The sequence below is a fragment of the Molossus molossus genome, unplaced genomic scaffold (assembly GCF_014108415.1).
Source record: "Molossus molossus isolate mMolMol1 unplaced genomic scaffold, mMolMol1.p scaffold_m16_p_7, whole genome shotgun sequence".
Classification (NCBI taxonomy): Eukaryota; Metazoa; Chordata; class Mammalia; order Chiroptera; family Molossidae; genus Molossus; species Molossus molossus.
The window spans coordinates 95,719,094-95,745,480 of record NW_023425401.1 but is presented as its reverse complement, the minus strand read 5'-3'; the positions used below and the strand labels follow the sequence as shown (position 1 = coordinate 95,745,480).

General features: G+C 38.8%; 1 protein-coding gene across 2 annotated transcripts in view; it reads left to right on the top strand.

Annotated features, from left to right (window-relative positions):
- Positions 1 to 26,387, top strand: part of CHCHD3 (coiled-coil-helix-coiled-coil-helix domain containing 3) — a 306,949-nt gene that overhangs the window by 118,082 nt on the left and 162,480 nt on the right. For both annotated transcript variants that reach the window (XM_036246997.1, XM_036246996.1), the window contains exon 4: positions 5,362 to 5,479. In XM_036246997.1, coding sequence (XP_036102890.1) covers positions 5,362 to 5,479 — 118 coding nt within the window. The remainder of the gene's footprint in view (positions 1 to 5,361; positions 5,480 to 26,387) is intronic.

Here is a 26,387-nt window from a genome sequence, read left to right as displayed (position 1 = left end):
CCTACTAATCATATATTGAATGAATTTGTGAAGCCCAATTATTCTGACTTAACTTACAGTTTTTATCGAGTAGTAGGAAACTCTAAGGATGAGACTAGAAATACAAGTGCCCACTGAGAAAATGATACAGTTCGGAGCGCATACTCCTTTGTTTTGTTTATTCCCTGCCACCACCTTTCTCAAGAATTTTTATGGAATGGGGCATAATATATTTAATGCATTGTGTGTGTGAAACGTTTAACTGCAAGGGACCTTAGGATTATATATAGTTTTATATAAATAAATAAGTGTGTGTGTGTGTACTTATTTATTTCAACCTTCAAATTTTAAAGATGGGAAAACTGAGGTTTATTAAATTATACAGTTAAGTTATTGGTGGGTAATGAGAATTTTCTCTGGGACCTGCTGCCAGACTCCTAAAGGTGCAGGTCTGTTTGTAAGGATGAATAAAAGTAACTGTAAGAATTTATTAAGAAAGGAAATAATTTTCTTTTTAGCCACTTTATGCCACGCTCAACTTCCCTGCAGCCAAGAATCAAGCACAGTTAGGTGCTGATATTCCAAAGGCTCTGATCGCATGGAATATGGAATATCTTTTATATTGAAAGTATCATATCACCCTTCTGTTTCACGTGGCTTAGTGTAGTCTTGGACTAGATCACACTTGTGACACTTAGGACACTGGTGCCCAGCCTTGTAGGGCTCAGCTCGCCCGTCTGGTTGTTTCTTAAATCCCTCAGTTGTCTGTTTCTGCAGCTACTTTTCCATTTCTGTCTGAGGGTGGGAATATGCCATTCATTCCTCCGTGCACGGGTACATTCGACAAGGATTTGCTGAGCACGTACCATGACAGGCACTGTTAAAAGCATCGGGGATGTAGCCGTGAACAAAAGCAGACCAGGTCCTTACCCTTGTGGAGCTTGTGGGTGAGTGGGAAAGAAAGAAAGGCATGGGAAGGGATTGGGTGGTCAGGTCATGATTGTCAATTTTTGATGTTAGAAGCCTTGGAAGGTAATAAAAAGAAAGCAGAACTTTTTATTGATGGCAAATTGGAATACAAAGATAGAGAAAACAAAGCTATATGCAGTGAATTGGGAGGTTTTCTTCTTTTCAGAAAAATCACTGCTTTCTCTCTATTTCTGACCTTATAGTGGGTACTGTACTACTATCACTGCTACTTACCTAACATGTGTTGAGTACTTATTCTGTTATAGGCCTTGGGCTAAGTGCTTTGTGTGTATAGAACACTATAAGTTTGGTATTATACCAATCCATTTTATTCTTGAGAATAACAGGGCCCAGGGAGGTTAACTAAAGTACTTAACTCAGCTAGTAAGTGGTTGAGCCTTGATTTGGACGCATGAGTCAGTCTCCAGAGTTTGTGCATCTGTACCAAATACTGCAAGTGGGATAACCTGTATTTATTATAATAACAGTGAAGGCTCTTGTCTTTTTTTTTTTTTTTTTTTTTGCTTCTTTTTAATTAACTTGTCAAAACTTCATGGTATTTCTTAAAGTTCAGCCACTTTTAACTTTAGGTGTAATTAAAATTTATGCCATATGCAAGTAAACACAGAAAAAAACGTGTTTATTAAAATATTTAAAAACGTGATATACCAAATGTGGACATGAGAAAAATCTAGTTTATAGAATTTATTTTATATAATTTTTTGTTGTTGTTATTGTTAATCCTCACCCAGGGATATTTTTCCATTGATTATTAGAGACAGAAGAAGGGGGGGAGAGAGAGACACAGAGAGAGAAACACATCGATTGGTTGCCTCACACACGACCTAATTGGGGCCAGGGATCAAACCTGCAAATCCAGGTACATGCCCCTGACCAGAATGGAACCTGTGACCATTTGGTCTACAGGCTGATTCTCTAACCACTGAGCCAAACTGGCCAGTGTTTATATAGTTTTTTATAAGTCTTCTGTATGTATCTAAAGTGCCTTGTGAGCACAGTGCTTGCCATCCATTAACAATAGTAATTTTTAGTATTTTAGTTTCCAAGTCACTTGTAAAATAGATAATATTTTTTTACTTGCAGGTGATAATGCCTATAAAAATGCTTTAACTGGCCCTGGCCAGTTTGGCTCAGTGGTTAGAGTGTTGGCCCATGGACCAAAGAGTCCTGGGTTTGATTTGATCCAGGGCACGTACCTTGGTTGCAGTTCATCCCCAGCCCTGGTCGGGTTTGTGTGGAAGGCAGCCAGTCTTTGTGTCCCTCTCACATTGATGTTTCTTCCCCCCCCCCCTTCCCTCTTTCCCACTCTATCTGAAGATTAATGGAAAAATATTCTCAGGTGAGGATTAAAAAGAAAAAAAGCTTTAACTGCACAGTTTGGTAATCCAATTCAATAACCTTGGTAGTTATCAGCACAATATTCTTATGTGGACCACTTCATATTTGACGTCACTCTGCTTTTATATATCTCCAGGATTTATTTGGGTAAAACTACATTTTGGTAATTGAGGGCCCACAAACTTTAGTATACATCAGAATCACCTAGAGGGCTCACTAAAAGACAGTTTTATGGGCACCCCAAGTTTCTGATCCCAGTAAGTTTCGGGTGGTGTGTGAGAATTTGCATTTCTAACAGGCTCCCAGGGGATGATGCTGCTGGTTGGTGGACCATACTTTTAGAACTGTCCCTCTAGGGAAGTGATGGGACTGCTAAGTATTGCTGTTCTCTTATGAAATTATACGTGCATGTCCAGTGAGGCAGTGAATGGAATTATGATGTTTCTTCCTTATTGTGATATGATATAGAGAAATTTGACTTGTGTAATTGCTCTTATTGCTGAAGAAAGATTTCCTAGCAGTTACTTTTGCATTAGAGAATTTTAAAGTGCTTGTTTTACAATGTAGTATAACTTAATATCCAGTATTATGATCCCTCCAACTTTCTTCTTTTTCAAAATTGCTGTGGCTATTTGGGGTCTTTTTTGGGTCCGTACACACTTTTGGAGTATTTGTTCTAGATCTGTGAAATATGCCGTTGGTACTTTAAAAGGGACTGCATTGAATTTATAGATTGCTTTGGTAGTATGGACATTTTAATGATGTTGATTTGCCCTGGCCGGCTTGGCTCAGTGGTTAGAGCCCACAGTTCGGAGAGACTTGGGTTCGGTTCCCGCTAGGGGCACGTACCTTGGTTGCAGTTTGTCCCCGGCCCCAGTTGGGGTTGTGCAGGAGGCAGCCACTTGATGTGTCCCTTTCACGTCCATGTTTCTCTCTATCTTTCTCTCTCTCCCTTTCTCCCAGTCTATCTGAACAAAAATGGAAAAATGTCCTCGGGTGAGGATTAAAAAAAACAAAAAAAGATGTTGATTCTTCCAATCCATGAACATGGTATATGCTTTCACTTTTTTATATCTTCTTTTATTTCTTTTTTTAGTGTCCTAGTTTTCTGAGAATAGGTCATTTATCTCCTTGGTTAAATTTATTCCTAGGTATCTTTTTTTGTTGTTGCAATGGTAAATGAAATTTTTTTTTTTTAGTTTCCCTTTCTGAGTGTTCATTATTGGTTTATAAGAAATGCCATAGATTTCTGGATGTTAATTTTGTATCCTGCTATTTTGGTGAATTCATGTATTAAATCTAGTAGATTTTTGATGGAGTCTTTAGGGTTTTCCATCTATAATATCATGTCATCTGCAAATAATGACAGTTTCACCTTCTCCTTTCCAATTTGAATTTCTTTTATTTTCCCTTGTCTAGTTTCTATGACTAAGAATTATAGCACTATGCTGAATAAGAGTGGCGAAAGTGTACATCTCTGTCTGGTTCTTGTTCTTAAGGGTTAAAGTGCTGGTTTTAATTTGTGTCTGTTAGTCATCTTTATTCAAGAACATAAAACACACAGATTTAATTTTTAGGGGGAAAACATGATAACTTTGAAATATATTTTATAAGGTGATTTATTTGTTATTATTGATTTCTGAGAATTATAGAGTATCAGGATGATGTAGCAATTTAAAATAGTAACAAAAACTTATTTTCTTTTGCTCTTCTCAGGCATTTTTCATTTTTTCTAACCCTTACCCGATGATATGTTCACAGATTTTAGAAAGAGGAAAGGGGGCGGGGGAGAGAGGAAGAGAGAGAGAGAGACAGAGAGAGAGAGAGAGAGAGAGAGCTCTCTCTGATTTGAGAAACATCGACTGGCAGCCTCCCATACGCCCCAAACCCAGGCATGTGCCCTGACTGGGAATCGAACCCATGACCCTTTGACCACAGGATGATGCTCTAACCACTGAGCCACACTGGCCAGGGCTCAAGAATTTTTTAACACTAAAATTTGATAGACTAATATGAGTTCACTTGTTACTCATCATTCTACTTATAAAGTAGATTTCACTGAGAATTTCACTTATACCAACATAACAATTTTAAAAGCATCGCTTAAATCTTTGGGGATATGATGGTATAGAGGGGTTATTCTCTCCAAGAAGAAAAGGCAATCAGAAAGTCTTTGTCCATGAAATTAGACTGAAATGTACTCTCATTTATCTGAATACCTTTATGTGCCAGGCTCTTTGGTGAAGATCAGTGCCAAAGTAATTTATCTTTTTCATGCACAATGAGGGGTTTTAGTGGATTGTAAGTTAATATGATCTAATTGTGTGATGAGGTTACTGATAAACCTAATGCAATCAGATGCTTTATTAATAGAATTAGCATTGTATGCCGGTCTTGGGAGGCACAGTTCTGCTGTTTTGTTTAGACCATGTCCACGGTGTTACATTTAGTTTGGAGGCAGGGACAAATTGGAGTGGTTCCAGAGGTGAGGAGCCCTGCTCTTGAAAGGTCTGGCCGATTTTACATATGAAGACTGTTGGGAAATGGGAGTCATTCACTGGGAGGGAAGACATCTTAGTTACATCTTTAGTTCCCTGCTGTCCTGTAAGATCCATGAGGACAGGGCATCAGTGACTCCTGCAGTGTCTACTGTGTGTTCAAAAAACAGCTGATTTCAGTCCATTTTGAGGAGAAGACATGGTCACCTTCAAATGCTTGTCTTGTAGATAGATTATAAATTAGATTCATTGCTTTCATCTCCAGAGGGCAGATGGTGGCACCTGGGATGGAATTTGTTGGAGGGCAGATTTCAGTTTTACGTAAGAACTTTGTAAAGCTAGCTTTGCAGTCACATTGATAAACTTCATGTATTTGAATTCTGTTCTTTAGATGCTCAGGGAAGGGCTTCATGGGGATTTACTAGAAAATATACCTGCCTTTGCTAAACTACAGTCAAGAAGATTTCAGCTGGTTCTCGTTTTAAGTATTTGATCAAAAATAATGCTAACTAATAAAATGTTTTCCTTCTAAGTCAGACCTTTCTTGTCTTTTCAGACTAAAGCAAAGCAAAGAACTGGATCGAGAGAGGGCTCTTGCCAATGAGCAGTTAACCAGAGCTATTCTCCGTGAGAGGATATCAAGTGAGGAGGACCGCACAAAGGCAAAGCACCTGGTGAGTGTTAGACTACAGTAGAACTGCCTTGTCTACAAGGAAACCTCTGATGTTTGGGAAAAGCTGAGCGCACCATGCCAACTTGTAGTGTTGATAAAATTCATGCTCTCTGTTCTTGGATTTCCTTGATTTTTGCCTTTTACAAGTAGTTGACAGTTTGCTGAGATTAACCATGAGGGACCTGTTAAGGCAGGTGTCTTCCGCGTTATTGAGGTCAAGTCAACACAGAGGCACAGGTCCATGCTTATTGCCTGAAGGTATGTTTTGTGTGTTGTGAGTGTGTGGGTGTTCGTGTCCCTCCTTCCTCCCTTTTGATTTAACCCTATTTGAAAAGGCTGGGCCAGCAGCCTAGCTTGTTTCTGTGCTTCTGGAGACCACCAGATGTGAGTCTGCAACGTCTCCAGCAAAACAGGACTATTGGACAGGTCAGTTTCTGGGCTTTAGAAAGGGGAAAACACAGGGCAGGAGCTTTGGGGAACAATTTTTTTTTTAAGAAAAGAAATAATTAAGCCCTGGCCAGTTTGGCTCAGCGGTTAGAGCGTCGGCCTGCGGTCCGGAGAGACCCGGGTTCAGTTTCCGCTAAGGGCACGTACTTCGGTTGCAGTTTGTCCCCGGCCCTGGTTGGTCGTGCGGGTGGCAGCCACTCGATGTGTCCCTTCACGTCGATGTTTCTCACTCTCTCTCCCTTCCTTTCTCTCCCTCCCACTCTATCTGTACAAAAAATGGAAAAATATCCTCGGGTGAGGATTTAAAAAAAAAAAGAAAGAATTAAGAAACATTAAAAAAATGTCAAAGAAAAGATTAATAAACCTGTCTAAAAATGACTATTTATAGAAAGAAGAAAATTTAAAAGGCACTCATCCATCCGTCATTCTCATGCAGTCGCTCTTTACATTGCGGGGTGTTTCCCTCTGTGCAGTTTTTATTCCTGGGTCTGGCACGTATTCAGGAACCTGGATAACACTGTGTATGGTGTTTAGCATCAGGAACATTTTCGTAGATAGCCAAATGTTCTTCTGAAATGTGTTTTTTAATGGCTGAATAACAGCATGTCTTCCGTGTGCAGCATACTGTATTGAACGATTTCCCATCGTTAGATAAAAGTGGGACTGCTCTGGGTGAAGCCGCTGGTCCCGACTGCTCAGCTCCCACTCGAGCCTTCCTAGAAACCCACATGTAACTTCTCAGAACCCCTGGTGCTCACTGGGGAGGTTGGGAACTCACTGGGGGTGAAATGGGATGCTGCATTAGAGAGCTGCAGGACTGAGGGGATGTCCTTCGTTTAGCAGGCAGTTGGGATTGTTAGACATTTTAAGGAAAGGGTCCGTTTCTGTTCTCTCCTTTCTCTTGGTCCTTTCGTTTAGAGGCTAACCTATGACTATATGCCAATAGAAGAAATTAAAGGAAGTTAACATGTAATGAATCCATCACTTCAGTGACTCATCCAGGATCCGGGCTGAATGGGTAGACAGGGAAGCCAGAGTAGAGGTGATGGCTTAAGAAAGAAACGTCACGGGACTGGCTGGTAGCCATCATGAAGGGCACCCAATTTTTTTGGGGGGTGGGGTACGTGGGTATGTGCCCCTAGTGGGAACCGAACCCAGGACTCTCTGGTCCGCAGGCCGCCACTCCTACCGCTGAGCCAAACCGGCCAGGGCGTGGGACACACATGTTGAGCGGAACTGAAGCCAAGAGAGACGGAAGGATAGCCATTCGTCATGAAAAGGGGATGATTTCAGAATTAAAGTCATTAAGTGTTGAGCGGTTCAATCATTAAGGGTATCTGCTGTACTCCTGAGAGTCATTTTTTCTGATGTCACAGCCTCCTTATTTGAAGGCCAGGGATGGAGTGTAGAGGATTAATAGTGCTTATGTTTAAGGAAGTGGAGGGTCAGGCTTCCTAGTTTCTAGTGGGTAGAAGACTCTTTGGTTGACATTTTTCTTTGTGCCCCAGCTTTTGTCTCTTATCTTTGAAGCATTCTTTTCTTTTCTTCTTTGTGCCTAAATTTGGACATACTGTCTTATTCTTTTAGTTCAGGGAGACAAGCAAGATTAGGATTTAGAAAAACACATTAAACATACACACATGCATATAACAAAGCATAAAAAAGAGTTTTCACAAAAAATGTGAAAGTATAAGAATTTCTTATCTGACAGTAACTAAAATATTATGTAATATAGCTTGGTTGGAATAGCTATCTTCAGCCCATTTTTCTCTTTTTAACTTACAAATCTTATCTGTTGCATACATATGTATTTTAGCATGTTTAGCATGAGAAACTGGCATTGTATATTCTGTTTGTTAGGTCTCTGCTTTACTGATTCAGGGGATGTAGAATACAGATGGCAAATTACCATGCTCTCAACTTCTGAATTTCAGCATCTATTATAATATTAGCCAAATAAAGCCCTCAAAGCACTTAGAGAATAAAAGTAGAATTTATACAGTGGGATTAGCGCTGAGTCAGAGGATCCCATTTGGGCTTGAGTGTCCACAGCCATCCGAGTGATAGTTCATGGCCACAGCATCTTGTCGGCCGACAGTAATTTAGGTACCTGACGATTCCCAGCATATTTACGAAATTACCCCTTTTGTTGTTGTTATTCATTATTATAGACGACATGCATATTCAGTGGCTAGAGATCAGAAAATAAATACAAAAAAATATTAAATCACTTAAATTACCACTATCCAGAGGTAATTACTGTTAACTTTCTGGTTTATTGTTTTTATATTTCTTTTCACATTCCACTAAGTCTGAGTAAAACATTTCATAAAACATTTATAATTATACAGGTATATGTAATCCCCAAACATAGATGATGATAAACTTAGTCTTGTATAACTCTTACAGTAATCTCCACATTTAAAAAAGGTAAACCAGCCCTGGCTGGTTTGGCTCAGCGGTTAGAGCGTTGGCCTGCGGTCCAGAGAGACCCAGGTTCGGTTCCCGCTAAGGGCGCGTACCTCGGTTGCAGTTTGTCCCCGGCCCTGGTTGGTCGTGCGGGTGGCAACCACTCGATGTGTCCCTTTCACATCGATGTTTCTCTCTCCCTCTCTCCCTCCTGCTCTATCTGAACAAAAAATGGAAAAATATCCTCAGGTGAGGATTAAAAATAAATAAATAAATAAATAAAATAAAATAAAATAAAAAAGGTAAACCACATGGTAAAGGTCTTTCTGTATCAATAAGTGTATACTTGCATGACTACTTTTAATGGTTGAATGTATTGCACTCAGTTTTCCTCTAATTATTAAAATAGTACAGGGATAGTGTGGAAAACTTTGAAAATACAAAATTAATATAGAACTACCACTTATCCTAATCGATGGCCACGGTCAAAAGATAGACCACAGCGAGACTGACGAAGATGCTCAGGGTATGTGACACAGCGCAGCCCCTGGAGAAAACAGTGTGGCAGTTCTTCAGAGAATTAAATGTAGAACTCCCATATATGTTTCAGCAATCCCACTTTTGGGTATTTATCCAAAAGAATTGAAAGAGAGTTTCAAAGAGATATTTGTGTGCTCATATTCATACCAGCATTATTCACAATAGCCAAAAAGTGAAAGCAACCCGAGTGTACTATAGATGAATGGATAAACAAAATGTGGTATATAAAGACAGTGGAATATTTTTCAGCCTTAATAAAGAAGGATAGCCTGGCTGGTGTGGCTCAGTGGTTGAGCGTCGACCCATGCACTAAGAGGTCGCCAGTTTGATTCCTGGTCAGGGCACATGCCCAGGTTGTGGGCCAGATTTCCAGTGGGGCACGTGCGGGAGGCAACCAGTCGATGTTCTCTCTCATCGATGTTTCTGGCTCTCTCTCCCTCTTCGTCTAAAATCAATAAAGGAAAAAAAGTTAAAAAATAAAGATAAAGAATATTCTGACACATGCTGCAACATGGATGAACCTTGAGGACATTATGCTCAGTGAAATAAGCCAGTCACAAAAGGACAAATACTGTGGGACTCCACTTGCACGAGGTATGTAGAGTAGTGAGATTTATGGAGACAGGAAGCAGAAGGGTGGTTGCCAGGAGCTGGGGGTGGGGCTGGGAGCAGAGGGAGGAGCGAAGAGCTTTTTCGTGGGTGTGGAGTTTCAGCTTTGCAGAATGAAGAGAATTCTGGAGGTTGGTGGCACAACCATGTGAATGTACTTTATATTCTTGAACTGAACGTTTCTAAATGGTTAAGATGGTAAATTTTGTGTTAGGTATATTTAACCACAATTAAAAGTTAGAAGAAAAGTTACCAAAGTAAGCAAGATTGCATGTATTTTTCTATTCAAAATGGTTTAAATGGAAAATTTAATTTCAACATGTATTACTCCGTTTCTTGTCCTTAAATAGATTCTTAATCCCTGGAAACTGTCCAGGCTTTCAGATCCTGCATCCCACCGCCTTGTAAAACGTGTGATGTGGGACCGAAAGCCTGCTCTTGTCACTTACTGCCTGATCCTGAGCTGGGGAAGCGGGCACCCCAGAACCCATGATGTTTGTGAGAATCACCCCAGGATCTCAGTACTGTTCGGCTGTGAGAGCCGGGCCCCGCTGCTGCATTCTTAACCCCAAGACGTGGGACTCTGAGTGATGCCAAACATTGATTCGTTCCTCTTTATTTAGAACCCAAATGTTGTCGCCTGCAAGAAAGTAAAGGTTAGGTTTCACACATTTGAAGGAATTGGAAAGCTGTCTTTCAGAAGAACTAGGGAAAAAACCACAAAACTGACATGATGTTGGTACTGTGAAATAAAACTAACTCCTTCCTCCCCCCCTCATCTTCCTCCACCCACTAACAGTTGACATTTAGATTGCTGTCTCCTTAGATGTGAGGCCAGGTTTTTCTTCCCACAGTTGTAGATGCTAGCTTTCTGAGAGCTCTTTGAAGGGCAAAGTCACGGGGCCCTGTTGTTGAAGTTTTAAAATAGGATCTAATCAAAACTTTCCCCTTTGGAAGAATTGCCTTAGTTGGAGAAACTGTGAAGTCCCGCTCTAGATTCAAGAAGGGTACACCAGGCGCTCATTCTGCCTCTTGGTGACTGGTACCACTGTTTTAATCACCTGGTTTTATCTGGAGGTTTTGGGGCAAGCAGTTCACTGATAATTTTGCTCCCATGAATTGTTAATTGAAATTCACATTAAAGCTATGCTTCTTAGGAGCAGGAAAGCACCTCTGTAAAGAATGTAGAGTCTGCGTTGTAGACTAAATAAGAGGAAACCTGTAAAGTTAACATGATGAGACAGTTTGTGTATCTTTTAAGATCTCGTCCATATAAATCTAATATTTGCTGTGTCATTAGATTAAAAAAAAAACAAAAAAGCAAGGAGTTGTGCTTTTTTGACTTTGCAGTTAGATTTGACTTCTTTTTAAAATGTCAATTAAAGTTTGATTGACTAGTTTTCTTTCTCTTATTAGGCTGTTTCAGCATAGAATTATGTAGTACTGTATTTTTAAATGCGAACTCGAAAAGAAGCCCCACTTTACATATATAAGGGAATAGTTACTGAAACATTAGTTTATAAGCCTAAATGTGAAATGATTTTCTGCACTCTTTGGACAGATGCTTTATTGAGTGCTTACTGTATGCTGGATACTGAAGATACATAAACAAAAAAGACAAATTCCTGTCCTTAAGGAATTCACAGTAAAATATAGGAGGAAGATATATTTAAAATAAAAAGTATTGTCTGTTATAGAGCCATGGTACTTATATTTTTGTGAGAATTCTCACTTTTGTAAAAGCAGGGACTTTCTTTTAACTTATTGCTACATCTTCATTTATTTGATCAACACATTTAGTGCCTAATCTATGCCAATGCCTAGTAAAGAGTAAACAGTCAACAAATACTTGTTGATGAAATAAATGAAGAATTGAATTTACTCAAGCCCTGTAAATGGGAGGAGAGGGAATGGGGAAGAAGAGAAAGATTTTCTTGGAAAGTGGTGCCTGAGCTGAGTCCTAAAGTGTGGTAGGAACTGCACTAGAGTCGAGTGGTGGGAATGGTCCAGCCTGTGACTTTGCAGGCAAAGGCATGGGGACAGTGGGCCACTACAAGGAGCTGCTGAGTGGGAAGTACAGTGCAAGGAGCGTGGAGGGATGAGGCAGAAGAAGCTGGCACGGCCAAGATCCATAGAGGTTTGAAGGGGAGAAATGAAATGGTTCTAGATGGGCATCTCTCTCTTTCATTCTAGTGAAGTGGAAGGATGGAATGGAGGAAGAAATGAATGGAAACAGGGATCATTAGTCAGATCATTGGGTATTTTGACCCTTTTCCACATTCCCCTCCATCACACATTTATTAAACACCTATACTATGTGCCAGGCAGTGGTAGTTGCTGGAGATGCACAGATAATTTAGATCGGATTGCTTTTCCTCACAGTTTCCAGTCAAGTGTAGGGTTTGTGGGGAAGGTCGTTTTTACATTGGTTTTTCTTTTTTTCCTATTTATGTTATAATTTTGAATTTGCAAAACCTCATAGTGTTTAGAAACAAAACCACACTAAAAAAATAATAAGTTAGGTGAATGCATACATTTTGTTTTTGCAAATTTAAGCAACTGTTTCACCTAAATGTCACTTTTTCCTTCCCAGTTTCCTTTTATCTGAAATGTACCAGTAAAGCAATCAAGAATTGATTAATTTTGTGCTGTGTCCTTTTCAGTTGTTTTGTTTGTGCTTCAAACTGTGACAGTTGAAATCTCATGGTAAAAGAGAAAAAGGTTTTGCATTTGGGTTATGGAGGAAAATGACTAAATCAAAGTAAGTAGATAAGTCTGCTGCCCAAATAAAAGTGAGGGTCTGTCCAAGGACCAAGGATGCAATTGGGTTGTAATTTTGTGTAAAGATGTTTTTATTGCCCTGGCCAGTTTTGTTCAGCGGTTAGAGTATCGGGCCCACGGACCAGAGAGTCCCGGGTTCGATTCCCGCTAAGGGCACGTACCTCGGTTGCAGTTTGTCCCTGGCCCCTGTTGGGGTCGTGTGGGTGGTAGCCAGTCGATGTGTCTCTACTCACATCGATGTTTCTCTCTCTATCTTCCTCCCTCTCTTCCTCCTGCTCTATCTGAAGATAAATGCAAAAATGTCTGTGGGTGAGGACAAAAAAAAGATGTTTTTATTGATTTTTTTTTTTTTTGGAGAGAGATTTAGAAACATCCATCAGCTGCCTCCTGCACGCCCCCTACTGGGGAAACAAGCCTGCAACCCGGGCATGTGCCTTGACTGAGAACCGAACAGAGACCTCTCAGTCCCAGGGACATTGCTCAGTCCACTGAGCCACTGGCCAGGCTGAGTTGTAATTTTGATATGCTCAACAAGGTTCATGCTTAAAAGTTCTGTGTGAAAGAACAGAGAATTATCAGTTGAAGCTTTTAGTATCGTTAATCAACCAGGTGAATGAAGCATCAGTGTAGCAGCAGTTATCCTGAGTTCTTTTATTGGGCACTTAAAGATACTTAATTCTTTTTGCTATTTTTTGGGTGCAATTTAGTATGTTGATTTTAACCTCTCTTCATTTGTTCTTTCTGCTTATATATGCTGTGTGCTGGCTTTCTCGCTATAAACATTAAGCACAATTGTTTTGACATGCATGAAGTATTAATTTGTTTTCAATTCCAAAAATGAAGTTGGTGATTCTGAGTTGTGCTTTTGAAGAGTATTTAAATATAGAGTTTCTTACTTATGTTCCGGGATCTGAGCCATTTAGATATGTTTTCCTCAATGTTATTGGTGAGAATGGGACCTGGGATCCACATGCAAGTCCCATTTCTTCTAACTGGTACTAAGTTGCTATCTTATTGGGGAATTTAAAGGGCTGCGTCCTTCAAGGCTGGCAGGCAGAGCATGCTGCATGCTGTGCCTTCTGCGTGGTTGGATTCAGCAGGCCATCGTGGCTTCCAGCGCGCGGCATTCGTGTGCCATCTTCTCTCTTCATGCTCTTTGTTACCATGTGTGGTACTTACTCTCGTGTCTGTTAAAGCAACGTCGTTACTGCTGGCTGCAATGCATGCAGCCCTGTGAATAGATTGTTAATCAAAGATTGTTAGTAATGGAGTGCCAGGGCAGCTTCAGTATGTTTGGTTGCTACTGCAGTAGAAAAGGAGAAACGTGTTTTGTCTCAGTTTGCCAGCCTGGCCTTTATGTTAAGAGCCCAGAGAAAGAATAGGGCTGTTATTACGGATTTCATATTGCTTATATTCCAAAAACTTAACCACACGAATGTATTTTTCTATTATCTAGCATCTTAACCTTACCAAATAGCCTTAGAGAAGCATGATTCCTTGCTGAGCTGATACTGAGTGCCCTGGAGAAGAGACTGGCTGAATGTCCTGGTAGTGGAGATTAATTAAATCTCACTGTCAAGGTTGGCAAGTCTGTCCAGTGAACACAATGTAGAGGTGACTGCAATTTGCTCATATTGCTTTTTTCCAAGGGACTATCTCAGCTTGTATGACCTTGTTGAAAAAGTGATTAGAGAAGAAAATAGCACAGGTTAGTATGATGATGTTGATGTTCTTGACAACAACTAGTTGTCTTTAAAGACAGCTATGAGGAGCAAGTCTGCTTAGAGTGTGCTGTCATATTTTCATTCTAAATGTACTTTAAAGGGTGCAGCAAGTTCCCTGCAAACTGATTGACTTGGGACAGCTCTTGTTGAGCAGTGTCCTGTGTGGTAGCCCTGCCACAAATAGCATATTGACATCCCATCACTTGGGTCATTATGGGTGTCAAAGTGAGGTATGGAGAACACTGAGTAAAAATCCATAGGTAACTTAGGTGCAAAAGGCTAGTTATAATTCCATCTCTTTATAATGACCTGGCATTTTGTTAACTTATTTGCTTTACTCAGTGCCTGGTCTGAAATGAACTGTCATTAGGGCCTTGGAATTTTATTGAACTGACATCATAATCTCATTTCCTACTGAAGAGGCTAAGAAATATGGTCTTGAGTGTTTGCTTTCACCTGTAACAAATGACAAGTTTAGCATAAGCATAACGAATTCCATCAATCCTTACGAATCCCAAATAAGAGTCTTGCACATTACGTTTTGAATGTGACTCTAAGGCAAATGTGTTCCTTTGTGTTCAACATCGATCTCTCTACTTTGTCTTCAGTGGTAAGTCTCCCACTGTCACTTCTGACAGAGCCTTGGAGAATTGCTTTCAACCTATTGTGCATGGACCTGTGCTTTCGTGAGTTCAGTAGTAAATTGAATAGCAGTAGTGTTGAATAGCAACATACCATGTGCAATGAGATCTGCTTCATTTTTGTTTATTAGACATTAAATTTTTCATAATGTTAAACATTCTTGAACAGCACTGTATTTATTATTTTATTTCCTTTCCATATCCCTGTTTTTATTGCTAAGATATGATTCCTAAATGGAACTGAATTATGCTCTTTCTGTGTTTTTTTGATATTCTGAGCTGTGCCCTGCTTTGGGGGTGGGAGGGTTTATTTTCCTGTACCTTGGGTTATTCCTTTAACCATAAACACGTTCACCATTTTGTTCCATTGTGCCTCTCTCCTCTCTTTTCTTTACTAACTATATTTTAAGGACGACTTCTCCTGAAAATTACGAGGGGCAGAATTACTAAATGAAGTGAGGCCTCCATTCTCTTGAGAGCAGGAATGTGTTTACAAACCTGCAGTATTTATTACATACCTCATTTAGCCCATTCATCATTTTAATGGAAAAATGAGTCATTTTAGATGATTCTGAAATAATTCGAGGTAAGCTACATAGCCCCAGGCAGAATATGATTTACTCAGACAGCACCAAGTTGTTTTCAAAAAAATATAATGGAATGATCAGCACTAATAATTTATGATAACTTGTGGTAAACTTATCGGTGTCTTCATTGTCGCAGAAATTTGTTGATTAGATTAAATATTTAGAGGAGCTTTCTTTTTCCTTTTTAAACTTATCTTTGTTGTTGAATGTATTACAGATGTCCCCCTTTCCTCCCATTGACCCCCTCCTCCTCGTTCCCGCTCCCCTCCTGCCTTCCGGAGGAGTTTTTGAGCTAACTTCTCCCGGTTCTTCCATCATTTATGACAAATGGTTACAAAGTTCCATCCTTAGCTGTCTGTCTAAATGTTCTCTGCCTGTTTAAAACAGTGACTGTAAATTTAATTCCAGATTTGTGTTTAATATTTTCTTGATAAGAAAGAACACTGAACAGTGTCACAGGGCTAGTTTTATAGGAAATTATAAACCTACTTGTATACATTTTCTGCTTCGACATTAAGCATTAATCCTCTCACAGTTTCCTTAGCCCGTCTGATTCTCAGGACCAAAGCTAGCTCATCACCTGGAACCATAGCTTTGAACCCAAAAGGAAACACAAAATGTTTCAGGTAATGCCGTAATGCTCAAGTGCTTTATTAATGACCAGCATCACAATAATAAACAATTGATATTTGTCTTTACTACTTTTTGTTTAAGTGAGAGCTTTCAAGTCTGTTGTCTTACGTGGTGTTAATTAATGCTTGATATGGGTAGGACATCTGTCATTTCTGTTACAGATGATAAAACATGTTCAAAGAGACTTGGACCTAAAGGTTGCATAGGAAGAGAGCTACAGATCAGAGCCCCACTGCCTAAGTGATATTATTGATGGCGCAATTTAGCAGATTTCGTTATTGTTTTTAACCTGCAGTGGATTGGACCCATTGTGTTAGCAAGGGTGTGAGGGACTTTTAGGGACAGGCACATGGACAAAGCTGAAATTACTGCAAACATAAAAAAAGACATATGATAAGCATACATGTGTGAAATAAAAAGCATCATAGCATGATGGGCCTACTTGGCACAGAGGCAGACAGCCCTAGCCACTCTAGTAGGCCCTGTGTGTTATGCTTAGTAAAATAATATATTCATAGTCATAGCACTACCAGGGTTTAAGAACAATCTGTTTAAGAATAAGGAATGCCAATGATGTATCAGATAAGGGGTTAATTTCCAATATATATAGAGTGCTCATACAACTCCACAAAAGGAAGACAAAGAACCCAATTAAAAAATGGGCAGAGGAGCTGAATAGACACCTCTCCAAACAGGACATACAAATGGCCAAGAGACATATGAAGAAATGCTCAACATCACTAATCATCAGAGAGATGCAAATTAAAACAACAATGAGGTATCACCTCACACCTGTCAGAATGGCCGCCATCAACAAATCATCAAACAACAAGTGTTGGCGAGGGTGTGGAGAAAAGGGGTCTCTAATACACTGCTGGTGGGAATGCAGACTGGTGCAGCCGCTATGGAAAACAATATGGTGCTACCTCAAAAAATTAAAAATTGAACTTCCATTTGACCCAGTGATCCCACTGCTGGGAATATACCCTAAGAAGCCTGAAACACCAATCAGGAAGAATATATGTACCCCCATGTTCATAGCAGCACTATTTACAATAGCTAAGATCTGGAAACAGCCCAAGTGTCCACCAGTAGACGAATGGATAAAAAAGCTGTGGTACATATACACAATGGAGTACTATGCAGCGGTAAGAAAGAAAGATCTCTTATCCTTTGAGACGACATGGAGGGACCTGGAAAGTATTATCCTAAGTGAAAGAAGCCAAGCAGAAAAAGACAAATACCACATGATCTCACTTATATACGGAATATAATGAACATAACAGTCTGAGGAATACAGTAGACCCAGACACATGGAAGTAGGGCACAGACTGACATCCCTCAGAAGAGGGGATGGGGGTGGGGGGGTGGGAAGAGATAAACCACAGAACTTATATGCATGTATGCATGACCAATGGACATGGACAACTAAGCCGGGGACAGGGTGGAGGGGGGGTGGGGTGGAGGGTGCCAATGGGGTAAAAAGGTAAAATATCTGTAACAAAAAAATAAATAAAAATTCATAATACTAAAAAAAAAAAAAAGAATAAGGAATGGAGTAATACATATTAGAATTAAATTTTCTATCTAAACCATTATTAATAGAAAAAGTTTGGGCACTTCAAGTTGCAAATTCAGTATTCCAAAAAAAAATTCACCTGCGAATATCTGCATTGCAAAGGATACTGGTTAAATGAAGTGTTGTTGTATACTTTTATAAAGTCATTTCAAGTGTACTTATTAAAAAAAGTTTGCTATTATCTGTTACATTTAGGGAGAGGTGGTTGATACAGATACGGAAGGACTTGATTTGTAGCTATTACCTTGCCCTTAGAAGAACACCAGTTTATAAAGACAGAAACTTTTTTTTATTATGTGTATTGTAAACTGTTTTCAGGGCTGGTAAAAGATAATTTGACTGTTTTTCTGCTTTGGATAATAAAGATGCATTAATCTGGTAGGATGCTTGTTGAGAATAGAGATAGGCTTACTGCAATAGATTATTTAAAAGAGAAAATGTTAACATATTTTAGCAATAACCACTTTACTCATGCAGTGGATTCAATTAGTTTATTGTTTTATGTATTCATTGAATTTTAAGAGAAATGTAAAGTGAAGATATTCCACAGGTTTTTCATGTAAATTCAAGCTCGAATAGAATTTTAAAAACTATGCCATTGACCATTTTGGAGATTTGTTAAGTTAAAAAAAAATTTAAACAAATTTGGAATATAGTTATGTAACTATTAATTCTTATTGACAGCAGGTTAATTAATGTAACAGGAATTAGTTTATTTCCAGAGTGGAAGCTCTTTCCTCACAGCTCTTGCAGAATCATAGGAAAGAACTGGCAACTAATTTTTACTTTATGCCAGTATTGTAAAATTGAAAGCTGAGTATAAACATTGCTAGATTATATGTGTGTGTGTACTTTATCTGTGTTGTATTGGTAAAGGCATTTTTTTTGATGCTATATGAAATAGGATTTTGAAATTTATTTCTCAAGTTGTATACTTTTAATTTTTAGCTTACAGAAGAATTGTAAGATCAAAGAACTTGACTCAGATTTATCTATTTTTAAACATTTACCACACTTGCTTTATTATCTCTCATTTTCTACAACACACACACACACACACACACACACATTTTGTGAACCATTTGTGCATGGATTACTGACATCATGCCAGTTTGCCCCTTAAAAATGATTGTTTCTTAGATAACCAAGTATAGCTGTCTAAATCAAGAAATTTGCATTGATGCAATATTTTAATTTTAATCCAGATTCCAGTACTGTTGTTTTTTTTTTTTTATCCTCACCTGAGGACATTTTTGCATTTATTGTCATATAGAGCAGGAGGGAGAGTGGGAGGGAGGGAGGGAGGGAGAGAGAAAGAGAAACATCGACGTGAAAGGGACACATGTAGGTTGCCACCCACATGAGCCCAACCAGGGCCGGGGACAAACTGCATCCAAGGTACATGCCCTTAGCGGGAACCGAATCTGGGACTCTCTGGTCCGCAGGCTGACGCTCTAACCGCTGAGCCAGACTGGCCAGAGCTCCAGTATTGTTCTTTACACTATTTTTTCCCTCCTTGAGCAGGATACATTCTAGGATCATATATTGCGTTTAGTTGTCATATCTTAAAACATTTTAAACATGATTTACAAACAATAGGCTCAAGATGAAGACCATGTTCACTTCAGTTGATGAATTCTTGCTGTCTTGGTGGTTTTAGAAAGAGGAAAGTAGAATAGATGAAAGAAGGGGGAATGAAGAGTTTCCAGTATGTAGATTAATATTTTACATTGTAGGTAAGGAAACACTTTTTCAGATATTTTCTTTCATGAACCCAAACCAAAACAACTTAAATGCTTTCATCAGCATCTGTATAGACTCTGTGTCTTTGAAACATAGCAGACATCCAAGTTGTATCATTAAAAACTGTTAAAAGAGTAAACTCTTACCTTATTTTTCTACAGAGTTTTTTGAACAATAATTTAATCTGAAATAGCCTTTTCTCTGGCATCCTCCCCCTTCACCCCACCCCTAGGTACTGCTCCATGTAATTTTAGACAAATTGCTTTTTTTTGTTATGCTCTTTGTTTCTATCTGTTTAAAATGAGGACAAGGTCGCTAATGTACTTTTCTTTCAAGTCTGTTGCCTTGATGAATACATATATAAATACAGGAGTTCTTAGAATGCAAAGTTCTGTGTACTTATAAATTGACTTTTCATGAAGTAATTTTGCTTTATGAATAGGTTACCAATTCCAAGAGTTACATCTATTTTAATTTTCTTTAGTTATTTTTTACAAAGTCCATTTAAAGAAAGAAAAATATTTAAAGTTGGAAACCTCTATTTTCTTGGCTAAATTGAATTTTTATTATTGAAAACTTATTTGGAGTAGTAGAAGTGGTTTAGTCATAGGCACAGGTATAAATACTGTTTGCAGTCATTGTATTGAAAGGGTCATAATGGGAGGGGTCCTTTTCTTGGATGTAGGAGGATGAGATCTTTCTGCTAATAAATTTTTGTTGGCATAGAATGAAAACTCAGACCTTTGTTAACAAAATAAATTGATATAATTAAACTATACACACACACACACACACACACACACACACACACAAGCAAATTCAAAGACACAGAAATTGGTCTAGTTTATATCTTTAAGAAATGACTACTAAATTAAATGCCCTAAATGTATGTACTGTAGTAGATTAAATCCAGAGATTTATCTTTTTAAATGCTTTCTTTATTTTCCAGTTGTTTCTCATTTATTTCTTCAACTCATTAGAAATCATTTAAATTTTGCCCTGGCCATTGTTGGGGCACATAATGGAAGGCAACTAATTGATGTTCTCTCTCACATTAATGTCTGTCTGTCTGTTTTCTGTCTCTCCCTCTCCCTCCCCCTCCTTCCCTCTCTCCTTCCCTTCTCCTCTCTCTAAAATCAATAAATATATCCTCAGGTGAGGATTTTTTAAAAAGTAATTAAATGTTTGCCCAACCTGTGTAGCTCAGTGGTTGAGCATTGACTCATGCACCAAGAGGTCACCTGTTCGATTCCTGGTCAGGGCACATGCCCAGGTTGTGGGCCTGATCCCCAGTGGGGAACATGCAGGAAGCGGCCAATCGATGTTCTCTCTCATTGGTGTTTCTATCTCTCTCTCTAACATCAATAAACAAAAAATAATAGTTTAATTTTTAAATTTGACCATTGTATTTCTACCTTACCCATTTGTGCCATAATTTTTTTAAAAATTTTTATTCTATTTTTAATTAAATTTATTGGGGTGACATTGGTTAATAAGATCATATAGGTTTCAAGTGTACATGTCTGTGATACATGATCAGTCTATTGCATTGTGTGCCCACCACCCAAAGTCAAATCATCTTACGTCACCATATATTTGGCCCCCTTTACCCCTTACCACTCCCCACCTCTTTCCCTCTGGTAACTACCTTACTGTTGTCTTTGTCTATGAGATTCAGTTTTATATCCCAATATGAGTGAAATCGGATGGTTCTTAGATTTTTCTGACTGACTGACTTCATTTAGCATAATATTCTCCATCCATGTTGTGGCGAATGGCACTTTTTTATCCTGTCTTATGTCTGGGTAGTATTCCATTGTATATATGTACCACATCTTCTTTATCCAGTCATCTATTCTAAGGACACTTTGTTTTTTTCTATGTCTTGGCCACTGTGAATAATGCTGCATTGAACATAGGGGTACATATATCTTTGCAAATAAATGTATTCAAATTTTTCTGGTAGATACCCAGAAGAAGGATTGCTGGGTCATATGGTAGCTTTAGTCTTAAATATTTTTAGGATACTCCATACTGTTTTCCACAGTGACTGTACCAGTTTACATTCCCAGTAGCAGTGGGTGAGGGCTCTTTTTCTCTACATCCTCTCCAACACTTGTTATTACTTGTCTTGCTGATAATAACCATTCTGACAGGTATGAGGTGGTATCTCATTGTAGTGCCCCCCCACATTGATTTTTAGAGAGAGTGGAAGGGATGGGGGTAGAGAGAGAAACATCCATGTGAGAGAGACACATAGGTGGGTTGCCTCCTGCATGCCCCTGGTCTGGGGCCGGGAGTCAAACCTGCAATCCAGATACATGCCCTTGACAGGGAATTGAACCCATGACCCTTCTGTGTGCAGGCCAATGCTCTAACCACTGAACCACAGCAGCCAGGGTGTTGATTTGCATTTCTCTCATAGCTAGTGAAGTTGAGCATATTTTCATATCTGTTGGCCATTTTTATGTCTTCTTGGGAGAACTGTTTGTTCAGGTTCTCAGCAAATGACTAGCTATTCGGTTGGGTGTCTTTTTGTTTTGTTGCTGATTTCTTTAGCTGTGCAGAAGCTTTTTCGTTTGCTGTAGTCTCATTCATTTATTTTTGCCTTTTCTTCCCTTATCTTTGTGGTCAAATTCATAAAATCTTTACTAAGACCAAGGCCCATAAGTTTAGTAGCTATGCTTTCTTCCATGTAATTTATTGTTTCATACCATATATTTATTTAGGTCTTTGATTCATTTTGAAATAATTTTTGTACATGGGACAAACTAGTTTATTTTCATTCTTTTGCTTGTGTCTATCCATTTTTCCCAGCATCATTTATTGAAGAGGCTTTCTTTTTTTTATTTTGTTCTTGATTCCTTTGTCAAAAAATTATTTGTCCATATATGTGTGGGTGTATTTCTAGGCTCTTTTGTTCCATTGCTCTGTGTGCTCCTTTCTTTGCCAAGATTACACTGTCTTGATTACCGTCACTTTATAGTATGTTTTGAAGTCAGGGAATGTGATACCTCCAGCTTTGTCCTTTTTTCTCAGGATATTTTTGGCTATTTTGGAGTTTTTTCTGATTTCATACAAATATAATAATTTTTTTGTTCTATTTCTTTAAAAAATATCATTGGGATTTTGATGGGGATTGCATTGATTCTGTATATTCTGTAGGCATGTGGCCTGACCAGGAAGTAAACCCACAACCTATTGGTGTATGGGATGATGATCCAACCACTGAACCATGCAACCAGGGCTCTCTCTATTTTTTTTTAATCTCAGCTTTTTTTTTTCTTTTTTAATCCTCACCCGAGGACATTTTTCCATTTTTGTTCAGATAGAGTGGGAGGAAGAGAGAGAAACATCGACGTGAAAGGGACACATCGAGTGCCTGCCTCCTGCACAACCCCAACCAGGGCCGGGGACAAACTGCAACTGAGGTACATGCCCTTAGCGGGGGACCAAACCTGGGTCTCTTTGGACCGCAGGCTGACGCTCTAACCGCTGAGCCAAACTGGCCAGGGCTATCTTACCTTTTATATATTCTTTGACCTAGTCATTTTTTAGTAGTATGTTGCTTAATCTGCATATATTTGTGGATTTCTTTACTTCTTTTTGCACTTGATTTCTAATTTCAAAGCATTGTGGTCAGAGAATATGCTATGTATGATTTCAGTCTTCTTGAATTTGTTGAAGCTAGTTTTGTGACCCAACATATGGTCTATCCTTGAGAATGTTCCATGTGCACTGGAGAAGAATGTATATTCTGATGTTCCAGGATGAAAGCTTCTGTAAATGTCTGTTGTGTCCATTTGGTCTAGTGTGTCATTTAAGGCTGATATTTCTTTATTGATTTTCTGTTTGGATGATCTGTCTAGGCCTGTCAGTGGAGTCTTTAGGTCCTGAACCATGATTGTGTTTTTGTTAGTTTCTCCCTTTAGTTCTGTTAGTCATTGCTTTATATATTTAGGAGCTCCCTGATTTGGTGCATATATATTGAGAAGTGTTATGTCTTCTTTCTGTAGTGTCCTCTTTATCAGTGTAAAATGTTTATCTTTGTCTCTCATTACCTGTGTTATCTTGAAATCTATTTTGTCAGATACTGTATAAGTATGGCTACACCTGCTTTTCTGTGGATGATACTTGCTTGGAGAATCATTTAACACCCTTTCACTTTGAGTCTGTCTTTGTCTTTGCAGCTTAGAAGTGTCTTTTGAAGGCAGCATATGGTTAGATTTTGGTTTTTGATCCAGTCTGCTACTCTGCCTTTATATTGGTGAATTCAGTCCATTTACACGTATGTACATATACACATATATACATAACACACACACACTTTATTATTATTATTTTGCCTGTGGCAGCTTTATTTGATTGGTAAGGCAGCTATCCAGCATCTCTTTTTTATTTTATTTTTATTTTTGTTACAGATGTTTCTCCCCTTTCCCTCATTGACACCCTCTTCCCAATCTCCACCCCCCCCCCTGCCTCACCAAGCATTGTTATCTATGTCCATGGTTATGCATACATTCATATAAGTTCTGTGGTTTATCCATGACCTCCCACCCCAGTTCCCCTCTTCTGAGGTTTGTCAGTCTTTACGCTACTTCTATGTCTCTGGATCTGTTTTGTTCATCAGTTTGTCTTGTTCATTATATTCCACAAATAAGTGAGATCATGTGATATTTGCCTTTTCTCTGATTGGCTTATTTTGCTTAGGATAATACTCTTGAGGTTCCTCCATGCTATTTCAAAGGATAAGAGATCTTTCTTTCTTACAGCTGCATAATATTCCATTATGTATATGTACCACAGCTTTTTTATCTGCTCATCTATTGATGGACACTTGGGCTGTTGCCAGATCTTAATTGTAAATAGTGCTGCTATGAACATAGGGGTACATATATTATTTCTGATTGGTGTTTCAGGCTTCTTAGGGTATATTCCTAGAAGTGGAATCACTGGGTCAAATGGCAGATCAATTTTTAATTTTTTGAGGAAACACCACATTGTTTTCCATAGTGGCTGCACCAGTCTGCATTCCCACCAGCAGTGTACTTTTCAGAGTCCCCTTTTCTCCACACCCTCGCCAACACTTGTTGTTTGATGATTTGTTGATGGCGGCCATTCTGACAGGTGTGAGGTGATACCTCATTGTTGTTTTAATTTGCATCTCTCTGATGATTAGTGACGTTGAACAATTCATTTACATTTAGGGTAACTGTTGAGGTATGAAGATTTTCTATAGCCAGTTATTTTTTTGTTTTCTGGTAATTTAATTTCTCCATCGGTTATTTTCCTTTGTGTTTCTGTCTGTTGTTTTTATTTGATGGTATTCCATCCTTTTCCCCTTTGTTTCCTCTTTTTTTAAGTTATGTGTCTAATTTGTGTGTGTGTGTGTGTGTGTGTGTGTGTGTGGTTACCATTAGGTTTATGAAAAAGTTTTATATATACAGTAGTCTTTTTTTCTTTTGAATACATCTGATCGCCATACTTCTTTGCCAATTTAGATTTTATCCCCTTCCCTTTTATGTTTTTATTGTCCCAAATGATTCCTGTTTATGCTGTAAGTTTGTTGGTGATTTTACTCGTGGTTTTGTGACCTTTTGTTCTTTGTTTCAGGTAGAATAACTCCCTTGAGTATTTCCTGCAGTGGACATCTGGTGATAACTTTTCTCAGCTTCTGTATATCTGGAAAAGTCTTTATTTCTCCTTCATCTAAAGGATAACTTTGCTGGATGTATCATCTTTGGCTAGTAATTTCTCATTTTTCAGTAATTCAGATATTTGGTTCCACTCTCTTCTAGCTTGTAGAGTTTCTGCTGAGAAATCTGATGATGACCTAATGGGCTTTATTTTATAGGTTACTTTCTTTTTTTTCATGGCTGCCTTGAGAATTTTTTCTTTGTCATTAATTTTTGACAGTTTTAGTAACAATATGCCTTTGAGAAGACCTTTATGGATTGAGGTAATTAGGTGTTCTGCTTGCTTCTTGGATTTGAGGACCTAGTTTTCCTCATAGGCTTGGGAAGTTATCATCAAGCATTTGTTTGAAAAGGCTTTCCTTTCCCCTTCTCTTTTTCTTCTGGTATGCCTTTTGTTCTTAGATTGCTCTTTCTGATGGAGTCTGACAGTTCTTGTGGAAATCTTTCTTTCTTTCTTTCTTTCTTTCTTTCTTTCTTTCTTTCTTTCTTTCTTTCTTTCTTTCTTTCTTTTATGCTCACTTCTCTCTGTTCTTCCTTCTGCATAATTTCTATTTTTCAATATCACTAATTATTTTCTTTATCTGGTCAGCTCTATTTTCTGTGCTCACTACATTCTTCTTTTTTAAAAAAAAAATGTTTTTATTGATTTTTTTAGAGAGAGAGAGAGGAACACCAATGTGAGAAACACCAATTAACTGCCTCCTGCATACCCCCTACTGGAGATCAAGCCATAACCTGGGAATGAGCCCTGATCGGGAATTAAACTGGGACCTCTCAGTCCATGGGACGGCGCTCAGTCCATCGAGCCACACTGGCTGGGCTCTCTAGTTCATTCTTGATCTCTTATATTGAGTTCTTCATCTCCAGAATTTCTATTTGGTTCTTTTTTTGTTTCAATTCCTTGTAAAGTTCTCATTTTATCTGTTGATTTGGCTCCAGAGATCATTAAAGTGCCTATCTGTATTTTCTTGCATCTCATTATGTTTTTAGAACTGCAATCTTGAATTCTGTCATGTAAGTCACATATTTTCATGCCTTTAAATTTATTTTCTGGAGATCATTTATTTATTTTTCTTAGCTGCCTGGTTACCTTGGTTATTCGTTGTATTTGATGGATTCTGTCTCTGTCTAGGCATCTATGAATGAGTGGCATTTCTGTAGTAGATTGACAAGTCTTTCTATTGTTTTCCAGTAGGTGGCGCTGAATCTCAAGTTTTGTTTAGCTCTCTTGCACTTCTCTGGCTTTCAGATCTCCATGGGGTGGTGGCAAATGGCCTGTGTTCCCTGAGAAGGTGAGCACCTCCCCTGTGAGCCAGTCGTTCTGATCCCAGGGGAACAACTTTGCAACGGGACATGGTGGGCTATGGGGCTCCAAATTCATGAAATCCTGGTACTGTCCTCCACAGCCAGATACCACCAGCAGGACAGCCTCGATGTGTACTGGTGGGGTGAGTTGGGAAACCCGGCCACTTCCTTTGTTACTTTGCCCTTCCAGCAGTGGCAATCAGTGGACCTCCACG